Source organism: Giraffa tippelskirchi, chromosome 5, assembly GCF_054371585.1.
Source record: "Giraffa tippelskirchi isolate mGirTip1 chromosome 5, T2T-mGirTip1v1.2.pri, whole genome shotgun sequence".
NCBI lineage: Eukaryota > Metazoa > Chordata > Mammalia > Artiodactyla > Giraffidae > Giraffa > Giraffa tippelskirchi.
The window spans coordinates 46,237,708-46,259,714 of NC_137279.1; the positions used below are offsets into that span (position 1 = coordinate 46,237,708).

A 22,007-nucleotide genomic window follows, 5' to 3' on the forward strand; every position below is an offset into this window, starting at 1 on the left:
TACAAGAAAACGTAAGCACTGTGCTCTTTGACGTTGGTATTGGTAGTGTTTTTCTGGTTTGGTCTCAGGCAAGGACAACAAAAGCAAATATAAACAAATGGACTGCATCAAAAGCTTTTTTTTTTTTGGCCATGGAGGGAAGAGGGATGCCACGCAATTTATAGGATCTTAGTTTCCCCGACCAGGGATTGAATCTGGGCCTATAGCAGTGAAAGCACCGAGTCCTAACAACTTAACCACTTGACCACTAGGTAATTCCCAAACTAAAACACTTTCACACAGAGAAGGACACCATCAGTAAAATGGAAAGGCAAACTCCTGATTGGAGAGGATATTAGCAAATGTTATATCTAATAAGCTAATATCTAGATGGTATAACACTTTTGCACAGAAAAGGAAATAATCAATAATATCTAGATTGTATAAAGAAGTCATACAAGTCAATATCAAGTAAAATCCAACTTAAAGATGGGAAGATGATGTGAAAAGACATTTCTCCAAAGAATGCATATAAATGACCAATAGACACATGAAAAGATGCTCAATATGACTAATACTCAGGGAAATACAAATCAAAACCACAGTGAGATACCATCTTTTTGATGATCAAAAAGATAACAAAATAACAAATGTTGGCAAGGATATGGAGAAAAGGGAACCCTGATGTACTCCATATAATAAATATGTGTAGTACATTCCATGTAGTACATGACCCCAGTAGTCATTTATGGATATGAGAGTTGAAGGTTGAGCAGCGAAGAATTGATGCCTTTGAACTGTGGTGCTAGAGAAGATGCTTGAGATTCTTGACAGTCCCTTGGACAGCAAGATCAAACCAGTCAATCCTAAGGGAAATCAACACTGAATATTCATTGGAAGGACTGATACTGAAGTTGAAGCTCCAAATCTTTGGCCACCCGATGTGAAGAACCGACTCACTGGAAAAGACCGTGATGCTGGGGACAAGTGAGGGCAAGGGGAGAGTGGGGTGACAGAGGATGAGATGGTTGGATGGCATCATGGACTTAATGGACATGAGTTTGAGCAAACTCTGGGAGAGAGTGAAAGACAGGGAAGCCTGGTGTGCTGCAGTCCAGTGGAGTCACAAAGAGTCGGATACTACTGAGCAACTGAACAACACGCACTCTTGGTGAGAATGTTAATTGGCATAGCCACTATGGAAGAACTTCCTCAAGAAATTAAAAATAGAACTACCATATGATCTAGCAGTTCCACTTCTGGATATTTGCCCTAAGAAAATAAAAACACTAAATTGAAAAGATAGATGTGTTCACTGCAGCATTATTTACAATAGCCAAGATATGGAAGCAACCTAAATATCCATCAGCAGATGAACCAATAAAGATGGGATACACACACAGACACAATGAACTATTACTCAGCCATAAAAAATAATGAAATCCTGCTATTTACAACATGGATGGACCTAGAGAGTATTACGCTAAATGAAGTAGGTCAGACAAAGAAAGAAAAATACTGTATGATCTCACTTGTATGTGGAATCTAAAAGTCAAAGTAAAATAGAAACAGACATAGTTACAGAGAACAAACTGGTGGCTGCCAGGGGGTGGGAGGTGCGGGGACTTTGATGAAATAAGTGAAGGAAATTAAGGGGTAGAAACCTGTAATTATACAATAATTCATAGGGATATAATATACTGTATGTTATAACAAAGTACCACAAGCTGGGTGACTTTATAACAACAGAAGCTTATTTTTCACAGTTCTGGAGGCTGGAAATCTGAAATCAGGGTGCCAGTATGGTTGGTTGAGAGCCCTCTTTTGGGTGTCAGAATTCTCACTGTATCCTCACATGGCAGAACAGGCTGGGGAGCTCACTTGGGCTTCTTTTACAAGGGCATTAATCCCACTTATGAGAGCTCTACCCTCATGACTTACCTCTCTAAGGCCCCACTATTACCATCATATTGGGCATTAGGATTTCAATATATGAATACTGAGCAAACACAAACATTCACACCATAGCAATGTGCAACAATGGAAACACTTACATACATTGCTAGCAGAAGTATAAATTGGCACAAGCAATTTGAAAGATATTTTTACATTGTCAGACAAAGTTGAAGATCCATATATCCAATGGTTGAGCAATTCAACACCTGTGTTTACCTTAGAGAAACCCATGCACAGGTGAATCAAGAGATATGTGAAAGTATATTTGTAGCAGCATTTTTCTGAAAGGAAAAAATTTGAAACTCTTAATTTCCTTTCATAGAGAAATGGATAAACATTCTCTTATAATTAGTATAATTACACTATAGAATGTATACACTATATAATGTATACATTATATAGCTGTGAGAAATAAACACAGCAACACAAATCAACATGAATGTATTTCACAAGCATAATATTGAAGGAAAAAGGAATGGCAAACTACTTCTGCATTCTTGCCTTGAGAACCCCATGCACGGTATAAAAATGCAGAAAGATGTGACACTGAAAGATGAACTCCCCAGGTCAGAAGCTGTCCAATATGCTACTGGAGAAGAGCGGAGAAATAACTCCAGAATGAATGAAAAGTCTGAGTCAAAGCAGAAACAGTGTCCAGTTGTGGATGTGTCTGGTGGTAAAAGTAAAGTCCAATGCTGTAAAGAACAATATTGCATAGGAACCTGGAATGTTAGGTCCGTGAATCAAAGTAAATTGGAAGTGGTCAAGCAGGAGATGGCAAGAATGAACATCGACATTTTAGAAATCAGTGAACTAAAATGGACTGGAATAGGCAACAATCCCTTAGAAGAAATGGAGTAGCCCTCATACACAGTCAACAAAATCTCAAAAACAACAGAATGATCTCGGTTCATTTCCAAGGCAAACCATTCAGTATCACAGTAATCCAAATCTATGCCCCAACCACTAATTCTGAAGAAGCTGAACAGTTCTATGAAGACCTACAAGACCTTCTAGAACTAACAGCAAAAAAAGATGTCCTTTTCATCATAGGGGATTGGAATGCAAAAGTAAGAAATCAAGAGATGCCTAGAGTAACAGGCTAGTTTGGCCATGGAGTACAAAATGAATCAGGGAAAAGGCTAACAGAGTTTTGCCGAGAGAATGCACTAGTCAGAGGAAACACCCTCTTCCAACAACATGAGAGATGACTCTACACGTGAACATCACCGGATTGTCAACACCGAAATCAGATTGATTACATTCCTTGCAGGCAGAGATGAAGAAGCTCTATGCAGTCAGCAAAAACAAGACCAGGAGCAGACTGTGGCTCAGATCATGAACTCCATATTGCAAAATTCAGACTTAAATTGAGGAAAGTAGGGAAAACCACTAGACCATTCAGGTATGACCTAAATCAAACCCATTATGATTATACGGTGGAAGTGACAAATAGATTCAAGGGATTAGATTTGATAGAGTGCCTGAAAAACTATTGATGGAAGTTCATAACATTGTACCAGAGGTGGTGATCAAAACCATCCCCAAGAAAAAGAAATAGAAAAGGCAAAATGGTAGTCTGTGGAGGCCTTACAGATAGCTGAGAAAAGAAGAAAAATGAAAAGTAAAGGAGAAAAGGAAAGATAAACCCATTCGAATACAGAGTTACACAGAATAGCAAGGAGAGACAAGAAAGCCTTCCTAAGTGAAAAGCGCAAAGAAACAGAGGGAAAAGAAAAAAAAAAAAACACAGAATGGGAAAGACTAGAGAGCTCGTCAAGAAAATCAGAGATACAAAGGGAATATTTCATGCAACAATGGGCACAATAAAGGATAGAAATGGTATGGACCTAACAGAAGCAGAAGAGGTAGCAAGAATACACAGACCTATACAAAAAAGATTTTAATGATGTAGATAACCACGGCGGTGTGATTGCTCACCTAGAGCCAGACATCTTGGAGTACAAAGTCAAGGGGGCCTTAACATCACTACGAACAAAGCTAGTGGAGGTGATGGAATTCCAGTTGAGCTATTTCAAATCCTAAAAGATGATGCTGTGAAAGTGCTGCACTCAATATGCCAGTAAATTTGGAAAACTCAGCAATGGCCACAAGACTGGAAAAGGTCAGTTTTTATTCCAATCCAAAAGACAGGCAACGCCAAAGAATGCTCAAACTATACACAGATGCACTCATCACACACACTAGTGAAGTGATGCTCAAAATTCTCCAAACCAGGCTTCAACAGTACATGAACCAAGAACTTCCAGATGTTCAAGCTGGATTTAGAAAAGGTAAAAGAACCAGAGATCAAATTGCCAACATCCACTGGATCATAGAAAAAACAAGAGAATTTTAGAAAAACACCCACTTCTGCTTTATTGACTATGCCAAAGCCTTTCACTGTGTGGATCACGACAAACTGGAAAATTCTTCAAGAGATGGGAATACCAGACCACCTGACCTGCCTCTTGAGAAATCTGTATGCAGGTCAAGAAGCGACAATTAGAACTGGACATGGAACAACAGACTGGTTCCAAATTGGGAAAGGAGTACGTCAAGACTGTATATTGTCACCCTGTTTATTTAATATATGCAGAGCACATCATGTGAAATGCCAGGCTGGATGAAGCACAAGGTGGAATCAAGATTGCCGGGAGAAATAGCAATAACCTCAGATACACAGACGATACTACCCTTATGTCAGAAATTGAAGAAGAAGAATCTCGTGATGAAAGTGAAAGAGGAGAGTGAAAAAGTTGGCTTAAAACTCAGCATTCAAAAAATGAAGATCATGGCATCTGGTCTCATCACTTCATGGCAAATAGACGGGGAAACAATGGAACAATGACAGACTTTATTTTCTTGGATTCCAAAAATCACTGCAGATTGTGACTGCAGCCATGTAATTAAAAGACACTTGCTCCTGGGAAGAAAACCTATGACAAACTCAGATAATGTTTTAAAAAGCAGAGACATTATTTTGCCAACAAAGGTCCATCTAGGCAAAGTTATGGTTTTTCCAATAGTCGTGCATGGATGTGAGAATTGGACCATAAAGAAGGCTTAGCACCAAAGAATTGATGCTTTTGAACTGTGGTTTTGGAGAAGACTCACGAGAGTCCCTTGGACTGCAAGGAGGTCAATCCAATCCATCCTAAAGGGAATCAATCCTGAATATTCATTGGAAGCACTGATACTGAAGCTGAAGCTCCAATACTTTGGCCACCTGATGTGAAGAGCTGCCTCATTGGAACAGACCCTGATGCTGGGAAAAACTGAAGGCAGGAGGAGAAGGGGATGACAGAGGATGAGCTGGTTGGATGGCATCACTGACTCAATGGACATGAGTTTGAGCAAAACTCCAAGAGATGGTGAAAGACAGGGAAGCCTGGCATGCTGCAGTCCATGGAGTTGCAAAGAGTCAGACACAACTGAGTGACTGAACAGCAACAACACCTGAAATATAATGTGGCATGTGAAATTGAATAGGGTAAAGATTAAGATTCCATTAAAGTATTGGAATAGTTTCAACTTTTTCCTGGATATTAATGTATAGGCCACTGAATTTTCTAAGTAGCTTTTAAGCAAGCACAGAAAATAGCAGAGAGAGAACCGGTAACTGACTTCATAGAGCACAGAAATTCTGTTAATTGAGATCTTGCAGAAGGGAATTCTGAATAGAAATTCCCTAGGGTACCTGCAATCATGCTCCCTGAATATGGAAACCTAGCATATCTCCTCTTGAAAGCATTTGAATTAACAAGTTATAACTACTTAAGATAACCTAAATTTGGAATCAGGAGGGGAGAAGCAGAGTGAGGCACAATGGGGATAAGAGGTATACCTCAGAGCTATCTCACAACGTGTTTCTGCTTCTCCCTTAAATATTAAAGGACATTTAATATTAAATATTAAAGGACCACCGATTACACAAAGCTTCAAACAGATTCACAGACCTAAATCAATAAACAGAACAACTCACTTCGGAGGACATAGCACACAGCAGGAAGCAAAAGAAAATTCACAAAAAAATATACTGTGTACACAGAAAGAAGATATTATACACATAAAAGATGACTAAGATGCTATAAAATGAGAAAGAAGAAAATAATTTGAAACGTGTATAAATATAGTCACAATTTTTTTTTAAAAATCAAAGGTTTGAAGACAAAATGATAGACATGGAAAACTGAAAAGCTCAGTGCGCTTGGCCAGGCCTTCAGTCCTGGGTCCTTCCTAGATCTTGTAGATAACCAATTATCCAGTCAAACAAAATAGTCACCAATACATAATTGTTCTGTGGCTGCTTATATGAGATTATTATGTAGTCAGTGAACAACAACAAAATGATACTGATGATTTTAAAAGACCAACTGGTGCCTGAAACCAATGTTAGAGTCAGTGGTGTGGCTTTCCAAAAGCAATAATTGGATCAAGTTTAATGCTGCCATGGTTTAGGGCATAAAAGTTTGATGACATCCCTTCAATTGCCCCAACATGGGGTTTCCTTCACTTGGCAGGACCTCATTCTGAGTGGGCAGAATGCCATCACCACCAACTGAGTGTATATTCATTGAGGAAATACGAAACTCAAGAAGCAATTACTCAACATCCTATAAACTGATGTCTCCTGAATTGCCCTGCTGAGAAATTCTCCTTAGAACTTCTTATAAGTTTTAAGATACATATCAGAGTGCTTGTTTTCACAAATACATTTGTGTGTCCACTTCAAAAGATAGACCCAGCCCTGTCAAATTTTATAATACAAAGAAAAAAAGTGACGATCTTAAAAACTTAGAAAAAGGCACCTCATTTAAATGATACAAGAGTCAATGTGTCGTCTGACTTCCTATTAGTAAAGCTGAGTATGCAAGGCTGGAGAAAATGCCTTCAAAATCTTGAAGTCTGTATCTAGCCAAATTATCTAGCTGGTTAATGTAAAATAAAGATATTTTGGGATATTCAGAGTCTCAAAAATTTCATGTTCACATACCCTTTAACAGAGAGGTACTAAAAAATGTGTTTTAACAAAACAAGAAAGATCAAAGCATTGGACCCAGTAAATGATGACTTTAACCCAGGGAATAAAGAAAGAAAATTTCAGGAAACAAGTACTAAGTTGCTGCTGCTGCTAAGTCGCTTCAGTCGTGTCCGACTCTGTGCGACCCCATAGACGGCAGCCCACCAGGCTCTGCTGTCCATGGGATTCTCCAGGCAAGAATTCTGGAGTGGGTTGCCATTTCCTTCTCCAATGCAGGAAAGGGAAAAGTGAAAGTGAAGTCGCTCAGTCGTGTCTGACTCTTAGCGACCCCATGGACTGTAAGTTACCTCTGCCTTTACCACATGGAAAATATTATGGAGCACCATTCTAATTACCTACTGGAAAACTTAGAAAACTGAACACCTTTTTAAGTGAAATTATTAACTTTAGGGGAAATATTGTAAATATACATATAGGAAAATAATACATATAGGAAAACTTAATTATAACTTTCTCAGTAGCTAACAATATGTATATATTAAATAACAATGTAAATACTATAAATTTAGTTAAACACTATTATATGGGGTTGCACAGAGTCGGACACGACTGAAGCGACTTAGCAGCAGCAGCAGCATTATATTAACTTAAAAAAAGATGTACAGGTAGGTATATTATGTGGCAGAAATAGTTTCATGTCTCATATAAGAAGCTAATAATGAACAAAATTACATATTAAGAGAGCAGTATAAGAATATTTATTTGAGATAATGGAGACATTTCAGAACAAAGAGCTGCAAGAATCAAAACTATTCTCTTTTGGTAACTAAAGTGAGGAATGAGGAGAAATGGGGCCGTGGTGGCATTTTAATATTTGTTTTGTTTTACCCAGACTTATGTTGATAAAAATAAAAATTTTTAGAAAAGATGATAAATGAGGTGGATGAACCTAGAGCATGTTATACAGAGTGAGGTAAGTCAGAAAGAAAAACAAATATCATATATTAATGCATATATATGGAATCTAGAAAAGTAGTACTGGTGGAACTATTTACAGAGAAGAAACGGAGATACAGATATAGAGAATGGTCTGGTGGACACAGCAGGGGACAGAGAGAGTAGGACAAATTGAGAAAGTAACACTAACATATATACACTATCATAAAATATGTAAAATGTAAAATAGATAACTAGTGGGAAGCTCCTGTATAACAGAGAGGTCAACCTGGTGCTCTGTGATGACCTAGAGGGGTGGAATAGGGGAGGGCGGGTGGAGGGAGGCTCAAGAAGGAAGGGGTATATATATATATAATTATGACTGATTTGCACTGATGTATATCAGAGGCCACCACAACACTGTAAAACAATTATTCTCTAATAAAAGAAAAGAAAAGAAATTTTTTAAAAAGATGATGTCAGCACCATGCAAGATGGATGAGAAGAAGGAGGGTGTTCATTTTACTTTTATATTTTCTATTTTTCTTTTCTTAGGAAATGGTATGTCTCAGTACCAATGACAGCAAGTGATGTGCTAAAAGAAGTTAGAGGAAATCAAGTGGCTTTTCAAGACTGCTTTATTGCAGATACTTTTTTCCTGCTGACTTTTCCTCTGTTGACAATACCTGAGATTCCTGGGTTTTTACCAATATCTTCACCACGGGGTAGTCAGTTAATAGCAAACTGGGCTGCTTGTGTTCCTTCATTTATTGTGGTGGTAGCTGACATGGAGACCTTTCAGACAAATGATTCATTCCGTACTTGGGCCAGAATCAGAGTGCCTCCAAATATTCTGGCTGAAGATGAAAGACACAATGTGTCTGATGTGACCCTATCACAGGATGGAATATTTTTTTTAATAAATGGTATTCTTTACTTAAAAAATTATAATGCATTTACAAGACTGGGAAGCAATGCAAATCTTCCTGATGGTGGAATTATTGGCATTACATCAAGAAAGTGGTGTTGGATCAACTATTTATTAAAGGTTAGTAAAATATTACATATATGTATATTACATCTGCACATTTAGATATATTTACCGAACTGTTTGGTCTTCCCAGGTGGCCTAGAGGTAAAGAATTCGCCTGCCAATGCAGGACATGCAGGTTCAATCCCTGGGTCAGGAAGATCCCCTGGAGAAGGAAATGGCAACCCACTCCAGTATTCTTGTCTGAGAAATCCCATGGACAGAGGAACCTGGCGGGCTACAGTCTATGGGGTCGCAAAAGAGTTGGACGCAATTTAGCAACTAAACAACAACAGCAGCTGTTTTTAGTTGTAAGTTTTTTCCTTTTATCTCTTTATATATATTGTGCCACTCCTTCTGGCCTGTAGAGTTTATCCTGAAAAGTCAGATAATTCTCTTATGGTAGTTCCCCTATGTATAACTAGTTGCTTTTCTCTTGTTGCTCTTAAGATTCTCTCTTTAACTTTTTTTTGTAATTTTAATTATATTTTGTCTCTGTTCATCTTGTTTGGCAACCCTCTGTGCTTCCTGGACCTGGATGTCTGTTTCTTTTCTCAGGTTAGTGAAGTTTTCAGCTCTTAATTCTTCAAATAAATTCTCTGCCCCTTTCTTTCTCTCTTCTCCTTTCTTTTATCTTCTCCCCAATAATGCAAATGTTAGTATGATGTTGCATTGAGATTGTCCCAAAGGGACAGTTCATATGGTTTTCACTACTCTGTCTTCCTGACCACTGATTAATTCCTCTGTATCATCTAATCTTATTGTCAGTACCTTCTAGGATATTTTTCATTTTAGCTTTTATATTCTTCTGCTCTAGCTCTTTTTATATATTTTCTAACTCTGTTGAAATTCTTACTATATTCATTCATTCTCCCAAATTCATTGAGCATTTTATGTTCATTATCTTGATCTCTTTATCAGATGTACTGCTTATCTCCACTTTGCTAAATTCTTTTTCTGGGATTTTGTCTTGTTTCTTCATTTGGAACATAATCATCTGCCTCATTTTCCCAGTTCTTTACTGTTTACTTCTATGTGTTAGATAGGTCAGCAGTATCTCCTGAACTTGTAAAAGTAGCTTTACATAGGAGATAGTCTATGGGGCCCAGCAGCACACCCCTTTGGTTACCAGAACTATATTCTTTAGTGGTACCCCTGACGTGGACTGTGAATACACACTTCTCTTGTGGTGGGGCTGACTAATGCGCATGCTGGTCAGTGAGGCTGGCACCTGGCCAAGCTGGCTGTGAGGCTGCCCTTTGGGTGATGGCTAAGCACCCACTGGAGAGCATAGTAAGCTTCCTGCTCAGTTGGTTGTGTGGCCTAGCAGATGTGGGGCTTCTGCAACCCCTTGGAAGACAGGGCTGGGTTTCTGTGTAGCTGTCTGCATGAATCAGGTGGCCTGTTGGCTGGTGCCAATCTGTTGCAGAGTGGGGCCAAGTCAAACAACTCTGAATACAAAGTTAAAACAAATTTATGCAAGCTACCAGAGCTTCCCTAAGATGACATACGTAACAGCTACACCCCCATATCAATTAAAGAAATTGAATTTGTTGTTTAAAAACTTTCCCACAAAGAAAACTTTATGCCAAGAGTATTTCACCAGTGAATTCTATGATATATTTTTTAAATAAATGCCACAATTTCTAAAATCTTCCAGAAAACTGAACAAGGGGGATACTTCCCGATTTATTCAGGGAGACCAGCATTATGTGATACCACGACCAAGAATAACACATGACAAGGATATAAAACTGCAGACCAATATCTCTTACTATCAAAGATTTAAAACCTATGAACAAAGTTTTAGTAAACCAGATCTAAAAATATATAAAAAGGAAAATACATCATGACCAAGTGGGTTTAACTTAGGAATAAAAGAGTGACTTTCAATAGAAAATCAATCAACATAATTCACCCTATTAGAAAATAATTTAAAAATCCCATATGATCATCTCAATAGGTACATATAAAAGCATTTGACAAAATGTAGATACAAAATTGATTTTAAAAATCACCAAATTAAGAATAAAAGACAACTTCCTCAACCTAACACAGAACATTTATGAGAAACCTTAAGCTAACATTGTCCAATGGTAAAAGACTGTTTATTTACTCTGCTCAGATTTGATGTAAATATGCTGTTGTTGGTTAAACCTACCATTTGGTGTTCCTTTTTTATTAACACCATTTTCTCCTTTGTTCCTTTCTTCCATTTCTTGCTTAAAATAAGGAACAAGGTGAGAATGTTTGCCCACACCACATCTATTCAACATTGTATTGACAGTTCTAGCAGGTGCAATGAGTTAAGAAATGAATAAAAGGAATCTATATTGAAAAGGAGACTGTCTTTATTCAATCACTTTTAGATGTAGAAAAGATTATGAAATCTGTTTTTTTAAAGTTATCAGGGCTAATAAGTGTGTTTACCAGGTTGCAGTATATAAAATCAATATAAAAAAATCAACTGCATATTTATATAACAACAATTTAATTTTGTATGTGAAAGATATAAACATATAAATGAACAATCATAAATTGAAATTTTTTAAAATACTCTTTAAATAGAATTTAAAATATTAACTACTTAGGAATAAACCTGGTAAAAGATATGCAAATATATACAGTTAAAAACTACAAAATATTACTGACTGAAGTAAAAGACATGTATCATAGGTTGAAATGTATGAAAATGTATCTTCTTCATAGGTGGAAAAAATGAAATATTGTTGCAATGAGAATTTTTGAAAAAAGCAGCACAACTTCAATTAAAATCATATTGGCTTTCATAGAAATTAAGAAGCTGACTCTGCTAGTATGGAACAAAAAAAAATCTAGAAACAAATGCCACTAAAAATGTCGACATTAGTTGGAATGCAGAATATTTTAAAATTTTTGAATTCTTCCTAAGCTTATCTACATGAACAGTATGAAAAGGCAAAAAGACAGGACACTGAAAGATGAACTCCCCAGGTCGGTATGTGCCCAATATGCTGCTGGGGATCAGTGGAGAAATAACTCCAAAAAGAATGAAGAGATGGAGTCAAAGCAAAAACAACACCCAGTTGTGGATGTGACTGGTGATGGAAATAAAGTTCAATGCTGTAAAGAGCAATATTGCATAGGAAACTGGAATGTTAAGTCCATGAATCAAGGCAAACTGGAAGTGGTCAAACAGGAGATGGCAAGAGTGAATGTCGACATTTTAGGAATCAGCGAACTAAAATGGACTAGAATGGGTGAATTTAACTCAGATGACCATTATATCTACTACTGTGGGCAAGAATCCCTTAGAAGAAATGGAGTAGCCATCATAATCAACAAAAGAGTCTGAAATGCAGAACTTGAATGCAGTCTCAAAAATGACAGAATGATCTCTGTTCATTTCCAAGGCAAACCATTCAATATCACAGTAATCCAAGTCTATGCCCTGACCAGTAATGCTGAAGAAGCTAAAGGTGAATGCATCTATGAAGACCTCCAAGACCTTCTAGAACTAACACCCAAAAAAGATGTCCTTTTACTTATATGGGACTGGAATGCAAAAGTAGGAAGGCAGGAAATACCTGGAGTAACAGGCAAATTAGGCCTTGGAATACAGAATAAAGCAGGGCAAAGGCTAATAGAGTTTTGCCAAGAGACTGCACTGGTTGTAGCAAACACCCTCTTCCAACAGCACAAAAGAAGACTCTACACATGTACATCACCAGATGGTCAATACTGAAATCAGATTGATTATATTCTTTGCAGCCAAAGATGAAAAAGCTCTATACAGTCAGCAAAAACAAGACCAGGAGCTGACTGGCTCAGATCATGAACTCTTTATTGCCAAATTCAGACTTAAATTGAAGAAAGGGGGAAAACCACTAGACCATTCAGGTATGACCTAAATCAAATCCCTTTTGACTATACAGTGGAAGTGACAAATAATTTCAAGGGACTAGATCTGATAGACAAGAGTGCCTGATGAACTATGGTCAGAGGTTCGTGACATTGTACGGGAGACAGGGATCAAGATCATCCTCATGGAAAAGAAATGCAAAAAAGCAAAATGGCTGTCTGAGGAGGCCTTACAAATAGCTGTGAGAAGAAGAGAAACAAAAAGCAAAGAAGAAAAGGAAAGATATACCCATTTGAATGAAGAGTTCCAAAGAACACCAAGGAGAGATAAGAAAGCCCTCCTCAGGGATAAATGCAAAGATACAGAGGAAAACAACAGAATGGGAAAGACTAGAGATCTCTTCAAGAAAATTAGAGATACCAAGGGAACATTTCATGCAAAGATGGGCTCAATAAAGGATAGAAATGGTATGGACCTAACAGAAGCAGAAGATATTGAGAAGAGGTGGCAAGAATGCACAGAAGAACTGTACAAAAAAGATCTTTACAAGCTAGATAATCATGATGATGTGATCACTCACCTAGAGCCAGACACTCTGGAATGCAAAGTCAAGTGGGCCTTAGGAAGCATCACTACGAACAAAGCTAGTGGAGATGATGGAATTCCAGTTGAGCAATTTCAAATCCTTAAAGATGACGCTGTGCAAGTGCTGCATTCAATATGCCAGTAAATTTGGAAAACTCAGCAGTGGCCACAGGACTGGAAAATGTCAGTTTTCGTTCCAATCCCAAAGAAAGGCAATGCCAAAGAATGCGCAAACTACCACACAATTGCCCTCATCTCAAACACTAGTAAAGTAATGCTCAAAATTCTCCAAGCCAGGCTTCAACAGGATGTAAACCGCGAACTTCCAGATGTTCAAGCTGGATTTAGAAAAGGCAGAGGAACCAGAGATCAAATTGCCAACATCTGCTGGATCATCGAAAAAGCAAGAGAGTTCCAGAAAATCATCTATTTCTGCTTTATTGACTATGCAAAGCCTTTGACTATGTGGATCACCACAAACTGTGGAAAATTCTTAAAGAGATGGAAATACCAGACCACCTGACTTGCCTCTTGAGAAATCTGTACGCAGGTCAGGAAGCAACAGTTAGAACTGGACATGGAACAACAAATTGGTTCCAAATAGGGAAAGGAGTACATCAAGGCAGTATATTGTCATCCTGCTTATTTAACTTATATGCAGAGTACATCATGAGAAACACTGGGCTGGAAGAAGGACTACCTGGAATCAAGATTGCCGGGAGAAATATCAATAACCTCAAATATGCAGATGATACCACCCTAATGGCAGAAAGCAAAGAAGAACTAAAGAGCCTCTTGATGAAAGTGAAAGAGGAGAGTGAGAAAGTTGTCATGAAGCTCAACATTCAGAAAACTAAGATCATGGCATCTGGTCCCATCACTTCATGGCAAATAGATGGGGAAACAATGGAAACAATGAGATTTTTTAATTTGGGGGGCTCCAAAATCACGGCAGATAGTGACTGCAGCCATGAAATTAAAAGACGCTTACTCTTTGGAAGGAAAGTTATGACCAACCTAGACAGAATATTAAAAAGCAGAGACATTACTTTGCCAACAAAGGTCCATCTAGTCAAGGCTATGGTTTTTCCAGTAGTCATGTATGGATGTGAGAGTTGGACTGTAATGAAAGCTGAACGCCAAAGAATTGATGCTTTTGAACTGTGGTGTTGGAGAAGACTCTTGAGAGTCCCTTGGACTGCAAGGAGATCCAACCAGTCCATCCTAAAGGAGATCAGTCCTGGGTGTTCATTGGAAGGACTGATGTTGAAGCTGAAACTGCAATACTTTGGCCACTTGATGGAAAGAACTGACTCATTGTAAAAGACCCTGATGCTGGGAAAGATTTAAGGTGGGAGGAGAAGGGGACGACAGAGGATGAGATGGTTGGATGGCATCATCGACTCGATGGACATGGGTTTGGGTGGACTCCAGGAGTTGGTGATGGACAGGGAGGCCTGGTGTGCTGCAGTCCAGGGGGTCACAAAGAGTCAGACACGACTTAGTGACTGAACAGAACAGGACAGAAAGTGTCTTTATTTTTTGCCTTCATTTCCGCCAAATACAGAATTATATAATGATAGGTGGGTTTTGTTGTTTTTCAGTTGTTTTTAAAGCAACTTATAAAGACATTTGGTTATCTTATGGCCTTCCTCATTTTTGTTAAGAAGTGAGCCATTATTCCAGTCATTGTTATCAAATATATAATGTGTCTTTTTTACTTGTTGTTCCTTTAGATCCTTCCTTTATCTTTGGTTTTCAGCATTTTTATTATGTGCCTATGTGTAATTTCCCTTGTATTTATCCTGTTTGCGGTTCAGTTGAGCTTCTTGGATTTCTGGGATTATGTCTTTCATTAATTTTTGGATGTTCTTGAACATTATTTCTTCAAATACTTCTTCTGCACCAGTCTCTTTTTCCTCTTCTTCTGGGATTCCAGAAACATAAATATGAGACTGTTTAATATGGGCAGATGACCTGATTTTTTTTCTTTGTATTTCAGTTAGGATACATGCTATTAACCTGTCTTCAAATTCACTGCTCTTTTACTCTTGCTATTCTCAGTTAACCCTTAAATCCATCTAGTAATTTCTGTATTCCTGGTGTCATATTTTTAATTTCTGGCATTTCCATTCTGTTCTGTTTTTTTCTTTTTAATTTATTTTTGGCTGCGCTGGGTCTTAGTTGCCGCGTGTGGGCTTTCTCTAGCTGCAGTGAGTAGGGGCTACTCTCTAGTTGCAGAGCTCAGGCTTCTCATTGCAGTGGCTTCTCTTGTTGCAGAGCACAGCTCTAGGTATGTGGGCTTCAGTAGTTGCAGCACGCAGGCTCAGTAGTTGTGGCACACAGGCTTAGTTGCTCCGCAGCATGTGGGATCTTCCTGAGCCAGGGACAGGGTCTGTGTGCCCTGCATTGGCAAGTGGATTCTTAACCACTGGACCACCAGGGAAGTCCCCTATTCTGTTTATGTTTTTTTTTTTAAATCACCTACATATCTTAGCTCTAATTCCCCATCTCAGCATTCTTGCTTATCTTTCCACTAGATTTTCAGTGTTTCATCATAGCAATTTTCTTTTTTGCTGTGCCTAGAGTCTCAGCACTGACAAGATTCCAGACATTTCTTCATACTTTGTAACTGAATCACCAGCTTTCCAAATCCTAAGAGAGTCATCTCTGCTGCCAGCTTTTTTTTTTTTTTTAATCACTGAGGATTTCTCTTTCCTTTCTCATCAGCCCCAGGATTTTCTTGCCTTGGGAGATTTCTCTCTCTCCTGCTTCCCTGCCCCTAATCCTTGCATGGAGACTGCTTTATACTCTCATTGAAGACCATGTCTATCTCAGAGGGAGAGCTTGTCTTAGCTCTCTTATACCACTTCCTGTATACGGTAGCTGAGCATCCGGAATGCTGAGAGATTTCTCTCAACTTTGCTGCCCTGGTGCCTGTCCCCTCCCTGTCTTCAGAAGGTTACTGCTCTATATTTGGGAGAGGCCATGAATGCATCAGAGGGATTGCTCCACTTTCCTGCCTTGCCCCAAGACCTTGGCTTACTATACGCAAGCACTAAGTGAAGATCTATAAGAAAGAGTTTGGGGTAGGTATAATCTCAGTACATGGCTGGAGCTCACTGGAGTTCCCATCTATCATGTTTATGACCAAGAGGGATTGCTCCACTTTCCTGCCTTGCCCCAAGACCTTGGCTTACTATACGCAAGCACTAAGTGAAGATCTATAAGAAAGAGTTTGGGGTAGGTATAATCTCAGTACATGGCTGGAGCTCACTGGAGTTCCCATCTATCATGTTTATGACCAATTCCCTTTCCCATCCCTCTGCCCAGAATAGTGAGAATAATTGTGAGTCTTTTCTATAAAGGGCTCATCATTTTGTTTCTAATCTATTTTCTTCTTGAGAATTGTTTCACATTCACTTTCAGCAACAGAAGTTCTAGGTTTTAAATTGAATCTTCATGTGGTAAAATGTCTTTTACCCCAAATGTTCACTCTTTTTTTTTTTTTGGTTATCAGTTCGATTTCTTTCTACATACTGTTTGAGTATAGACTAAATATTTGTACATTAAATAAATGTACAAACTTATTTATTTTGGGAGACAAGATATGCACAAAAGACTCTGTTGATTGTCATGGACATAGAACTTCCATTTTAAGTAAAAATCTTTTTTTTTTTTTTTAAGTAAAAATTTTTAAGAATTAGAACCAGTTGGGGGAGGGGAGACGGGGGAAGGGGGTACTTGGCTCCCTAAATGAAATTACACCCACTGAATCTCAGACATAGCATCTCTCGATGGTCTTCCCCTCTAACAGTGTCCATCAAGGGGTAGTACTAATTTGTCTCAGGTTTTAAGTTCTCTCTTCTCTTTAACAAAGGAAGTTGGAATTCCAAAAATAATGTTTGAACTATCCTTATTTCTTGACCTTAGTAAACATCAAAGTCTAAGGGACATTCTTGGTCAGAGTAGATAAATACATAAGAAAAGAGAAGGCTAATGCTCTTTGAGGATTTAAAGGGGAATTTAAATTAATTATTTCTATTGATAGAAAAAGTATACAAAAGAATAAAGTTACTGGAATAATTTATTTTTATACCTATGTGTAATATATTTCCGTATAGCTTTTATGTCTGAAGTATTGTTCAGAAATACAGTACAAATTAAACCTTAGTATTTACTGTGTTTTATTTTTAAATGTTGCAAAATAGAAGACAGGAACTGTTAGCACCCTCTCTAAAATCAAAGATTTTCTAATTGTTTTCTGTTTTGTCACAGAATAAAAAAAGAAGAAGCAACATGGCAATCTGGACAGAAAATGAAGTTTATCTTGGATATGCTCTTCTAAAATTTGTTAAAATAGTAACTACTGAGAAACTGAAAGGACTTCTAAATGTGTCACCAACTGCTACTCTAACTATACACAATGTTGAGTATACAGGACACCCTTTGGAACTTGCCTTGTTATTAAATTACTGCATTATATGTAACACCTCCAAAACAATTTACCTAGTGATATACAATGAAGATACAATACAGTGGGTATTCCAAGACTTTGCATTAGATGTCACTATTGACACTTTTTTAATTCCATATTTCTTATATTCAGCAATGCCAGAATTATTACTATGGGACAAACATAGGATCTACTATTATTATCATAATTTTACAGATACTGGAGTTTTACAAACAACTACAGAATTTGGAAATCTATCAAGATTATCACAAAACAGCATTATTCATAATGTTTTTATGGGTAAGTTATCTTCAATCGGAAAAAATTATTCTAGATTTCATAGATACCTTCCTTATGAAGATGTACAATCTTAATGCATTAATATATTGGTGTTTTTGATAAAGATGTTTAGATGTTTTACCATGTAAAAATGGTTATCTTTAAAATTCTATTAATGTTAACTAGAATCTCATAAGGGACTTCCCTGATGGCTCAGATAGTAAAGAATCTGCCTGCAATGCAGGCTACCCACTTTGATATTCTTGCCTGGAGAATTCCATATACAGAAGAGTCTGGTGGGCTACAGTCCATGGGGTCTGAAAGAGTCGGACACAACCAAGAGACTAACACTTTCACTTTTTTTTCAGGATCTCATAAAGCAAAATGGCAAACTCAAGTTCTTTATTCAGAGGTTCATTTTGATCAATCAGCAGATACACATGCAACTTACATACGTGTTTTCAGTGTAGGAGGTGATGTGTGGTTGTATTCACTTCCTAGGGCTTAGGGCTCCCATAACAAAGTACCACAAACTGGTACAAACTTAAAGCCACAGAAATTTATTGTCTCAGTTCTAGAGGCTAGAATTCCACATGTAAAATGTTGGCTGGGCCATCAGTTCAGGCCAGTCGCTCAGTCGTGTCTGACTCTTTGCGACCCCATGAACTGCAGCACACCAGGCCTCCCTGTCCATCACCAACTCCTGAAGTCCACCCAAACCCGTGGCCATTGAGTCGGTGATGCCATCCAACCATCTCATCCTCTGTCGTCCCCTTCTCCTCCTGCTCCCAATCCTACCCAGAATTAGGGTCTTTTCCAATGAGTCAACCCTTCGCATGAGGTGGCCAAAGTATTGGAGCTTCAGCTTCAACATCAGACCTTCCAATGAACACCCAGGACTGATCTCCTTTAGGATGGACTGGTTGGATCTCCTTGCAGTCCAAGGGACTCTCAAGAGTCTTCTCCAACACCACAATTCAAAAGCATCAATTCTTTGGCGCTCAGCTTTCTTTACAGTCCAGCTCTCACATCCATACATGACTACTGGAAAAACCATAGCCTTGACTAGATGGACCTTTGTTGGCAAAGTAATGTCTCTGCTTTTTAATATGCTATCTAGGTTGGTCAAAACTTTCCCTCCAAGGAGTAAACATCTTTTAATTTCATTGCTACAATCACCATCTGCAGTGATTTTGGAGTCCATAAAAATAAAGTCAGCCACTGTTTCCATTGTTTCCCCATCTGTCTGCCGTGAAGTGATGGGACTAGATGCCATGATCTTAGTTTTCTGAATGTTGAGCTTTAAGCCAACTTTTTCACTCTCATCTTTCACTTTCATCAAGAGGCTCTTTAGTTCTTCTTTGCTTTCTGCCATAAGGGTGGTGTCATCTGCATGTCTGAGGTTATTGATATTTCTCCTGGCAATCTTGATTCCAGCTTGTGCTTCATCCAGCCCAGTGTTTCTCATGATATACTCTGCATATAAGTTAAATAAGCAGGATGACAATATACAGCCTTGACGTACTCCTTTCCCTATTTGGAACCAGTCTGTTGTTCCATGTCCAGTTCACTGTTGCTTCCTGACCTGCATACAGGTTTCTCAAGAGACAGGTCAGGTGGTCTGGTATTCCCATCTCTTTCAGAATTTTCCACAGTTTATTGTACTCCCTCTGAAATCTGAAGGACTCTTTCCTAACTTCTATGACTGGCTGGCAAACCTTGCCATTCCTTCCTCGCAGCTGCATCATTCCAGTCACTGCCTGTGGCATCACATAGCATTCTTCCTGTCTTCATACACCATCTTGTTATAAGGACACCAAGGCCAACTGTATCCCAGAATGATCTCATCTCAACTAATTATGTCGGTAATGACTCTGTTTCCAAATATAGTCATGTTCTGAAGCAGCATTTGGAGTTAGAAGTTCAACATAATTTTTTTGAGGGGACACAATTCAATTAAACTGAATTCTGTAACAGGTGTTGTAGAGTTAAATCGATCTGTTTTCAAGTCCATAGAAATGTCATTTAACATTTCCAAACCTCAGTTTTCTAATCTAAAATATATTAATAGGAATGTCACATTGACTAGATAAGGGGTTGTATATAAAATGCTTAGAATAATACTTGGCAAGTGGTCAGCCTTCAACTAATAGTAGTTATTCTTGGGCTTCCCTGGTGGCTCAGTGGTAAAGAATCCACCAGCCAATGCAGGAGACACGGGTTCTATCCCTAATCAGGAAGGATCCCATGTGCCTTGGAGCAACTAAGCCTGTATGCACAACTATTGCACCTGTGCTCTAGAGCCCAGGAGCCGTAATTACTGAAGCCTGCATGCCTTAGAACCCGTGCTCTACAACAAGAGGATCCACATCAATGGGAAGCCCACACACCACAACTAGAGAGTAGCCCCTGCTCTCCACAACTAAAGAAAAGTCAGCACAGCAACGAAGACCCAGCACAGCCAAAAATAATTAATTAATTAAATTAAAAAACATAGTATTTATTCTTCATGTTATTATTCCTAAGGTAGTGTACTAAACATTATATGAAATGCAAAGAAATAGAAAGTTTGATCCTCAAGGAATCTAGCTAGAAGTTAAATTAACTGGGACATTTAAAGTAAGTATCACTGTTATTTGTAATTGATCTTTCTTGACCCCATATCACCCTTCAACTCACAACCATTCAATTTTGCTACTCCCATTTACAGCAAAACTCCAGGAAGAATTGCCTACTTTCACTTTCTCCTCTTTCCTCTCATTTTCTCTTGAATCCACTCTAATCAAATTTTCTCAGAAACTGCCCTTCTCTGGGGTTTTGATGACTCCCACTTTGTTAATCCAGTGGCCAATTTTCCAGTCATCTTTTGTGATCTGGCAGCAGCATTTGAAACAATTCAACATGGTCTTTTTCTTGAAACACCTTTTCCCAAAGACTTTTGGCGGTATTTTTGATCTTCCTCCTACTTCACCAGCCTCAACCTCTTTTCCATTCTCATCTTCTTAATTCCTAAATGGAGAAGTACCTCTGAACTCTATTTACATTCATTCTTTGCCCTCCAGCCATGATCCCTAGCCTGAACTCCAAACTGCTATTTCTTACTACCTCTTGATACTTTCACTCAGATGACTAGTGGACATCTCAGACTAACATATCCAAAACTGAATCCTTGAGTCCCTCACCCACAGTGCAGCCTGCTTTTTCCCTTGTCATCTCTTATCAAGTAAACAGCTCTTTTCTTCCAACCACAAACCTTGACCTCATCCTTGAATTCTCCCCTTTTACATCCCATAGCAAGCAATTATCAAATCCTGTTGGCTATGTGTAAAAAGTATATCTAAAATCTAACCTTTTTTCACCATTCCCACTCCAGTCCAAGCCCCTATCCTCTCTAGCCCATAGGTATAAGAGTTTTTTAAGTGGTCTCTCATCTTTTATCCATGTGTCCCCATCATCAACCAGGTTAGGGTACACCTAGCAGCTAGAGTGAGCCTTTGAAAATGTATGCAAAATCATATTCCTCTGCTTAAAACCCTCATTTGGCTTCTTACATCACTCAGAATAAAATCTAAAACCTTTAGCATAACCTGAAACACAGTATGAGATCTGGCCCTAGACTCTGATGTGGTCTCCTATCACTTGACTCTTTGTCCACTGTTACCTAGCCAGACTGGCCTGTTTTCTGTTCCTTGGATATCTACTGCCAAGAATATTCTTCACTTTGATATTGACATAATTCAAGTTTAAGTCCAAGTATTTTTTTTTATGTGTGACTTCTCTGGTAATGTCATAATATGAAAGGACTTTCCAATTATTAGAAATATTGTCATATATTTTCTGTTAATAATTTAACTTTGGGGGTTCCCTGGTGATCCAGTGGTTAAGAATTTGCCTTGCAGTGCGGGGACACAGGTTCGATCCCTGTCGGAAACTGGGATCCCACATGCTGTGGAGCAACTAA

At 38.4% G+C, this 22,007-nt stretch overlaps 1 protein-coding gene across 31 annotated transcripts in view; it reads left to right on the forward strand.

Moving 5' to 3' along the window:
• CATSPERE (catsper channel auxiliary subunit epsilon) overlaps window positions 1-22,007 on the forward strand; it is a 140,138-nt gene that overhangs the window by 53,307 nt on the left and 64,824 nt on the right. For all 31 annotated transcript variants that reach the window (XM_081486821.1, XM_081486822.1, XM_081486814.1 and 28 more), the window contains 2 exons: window positions 8,411-8,903; window positions 17,590-18,067. In XM_081486821.1, coding sequence (XP_081342947.1) covers window positions 8,411-8,903; window positions 17,590-18,067 — 971 coding nt within the window. The remainder of the gene's footprint in view (window positions 1-8,410; window positions 8,904-17,589; window positions 18,068-22,007) is intronic.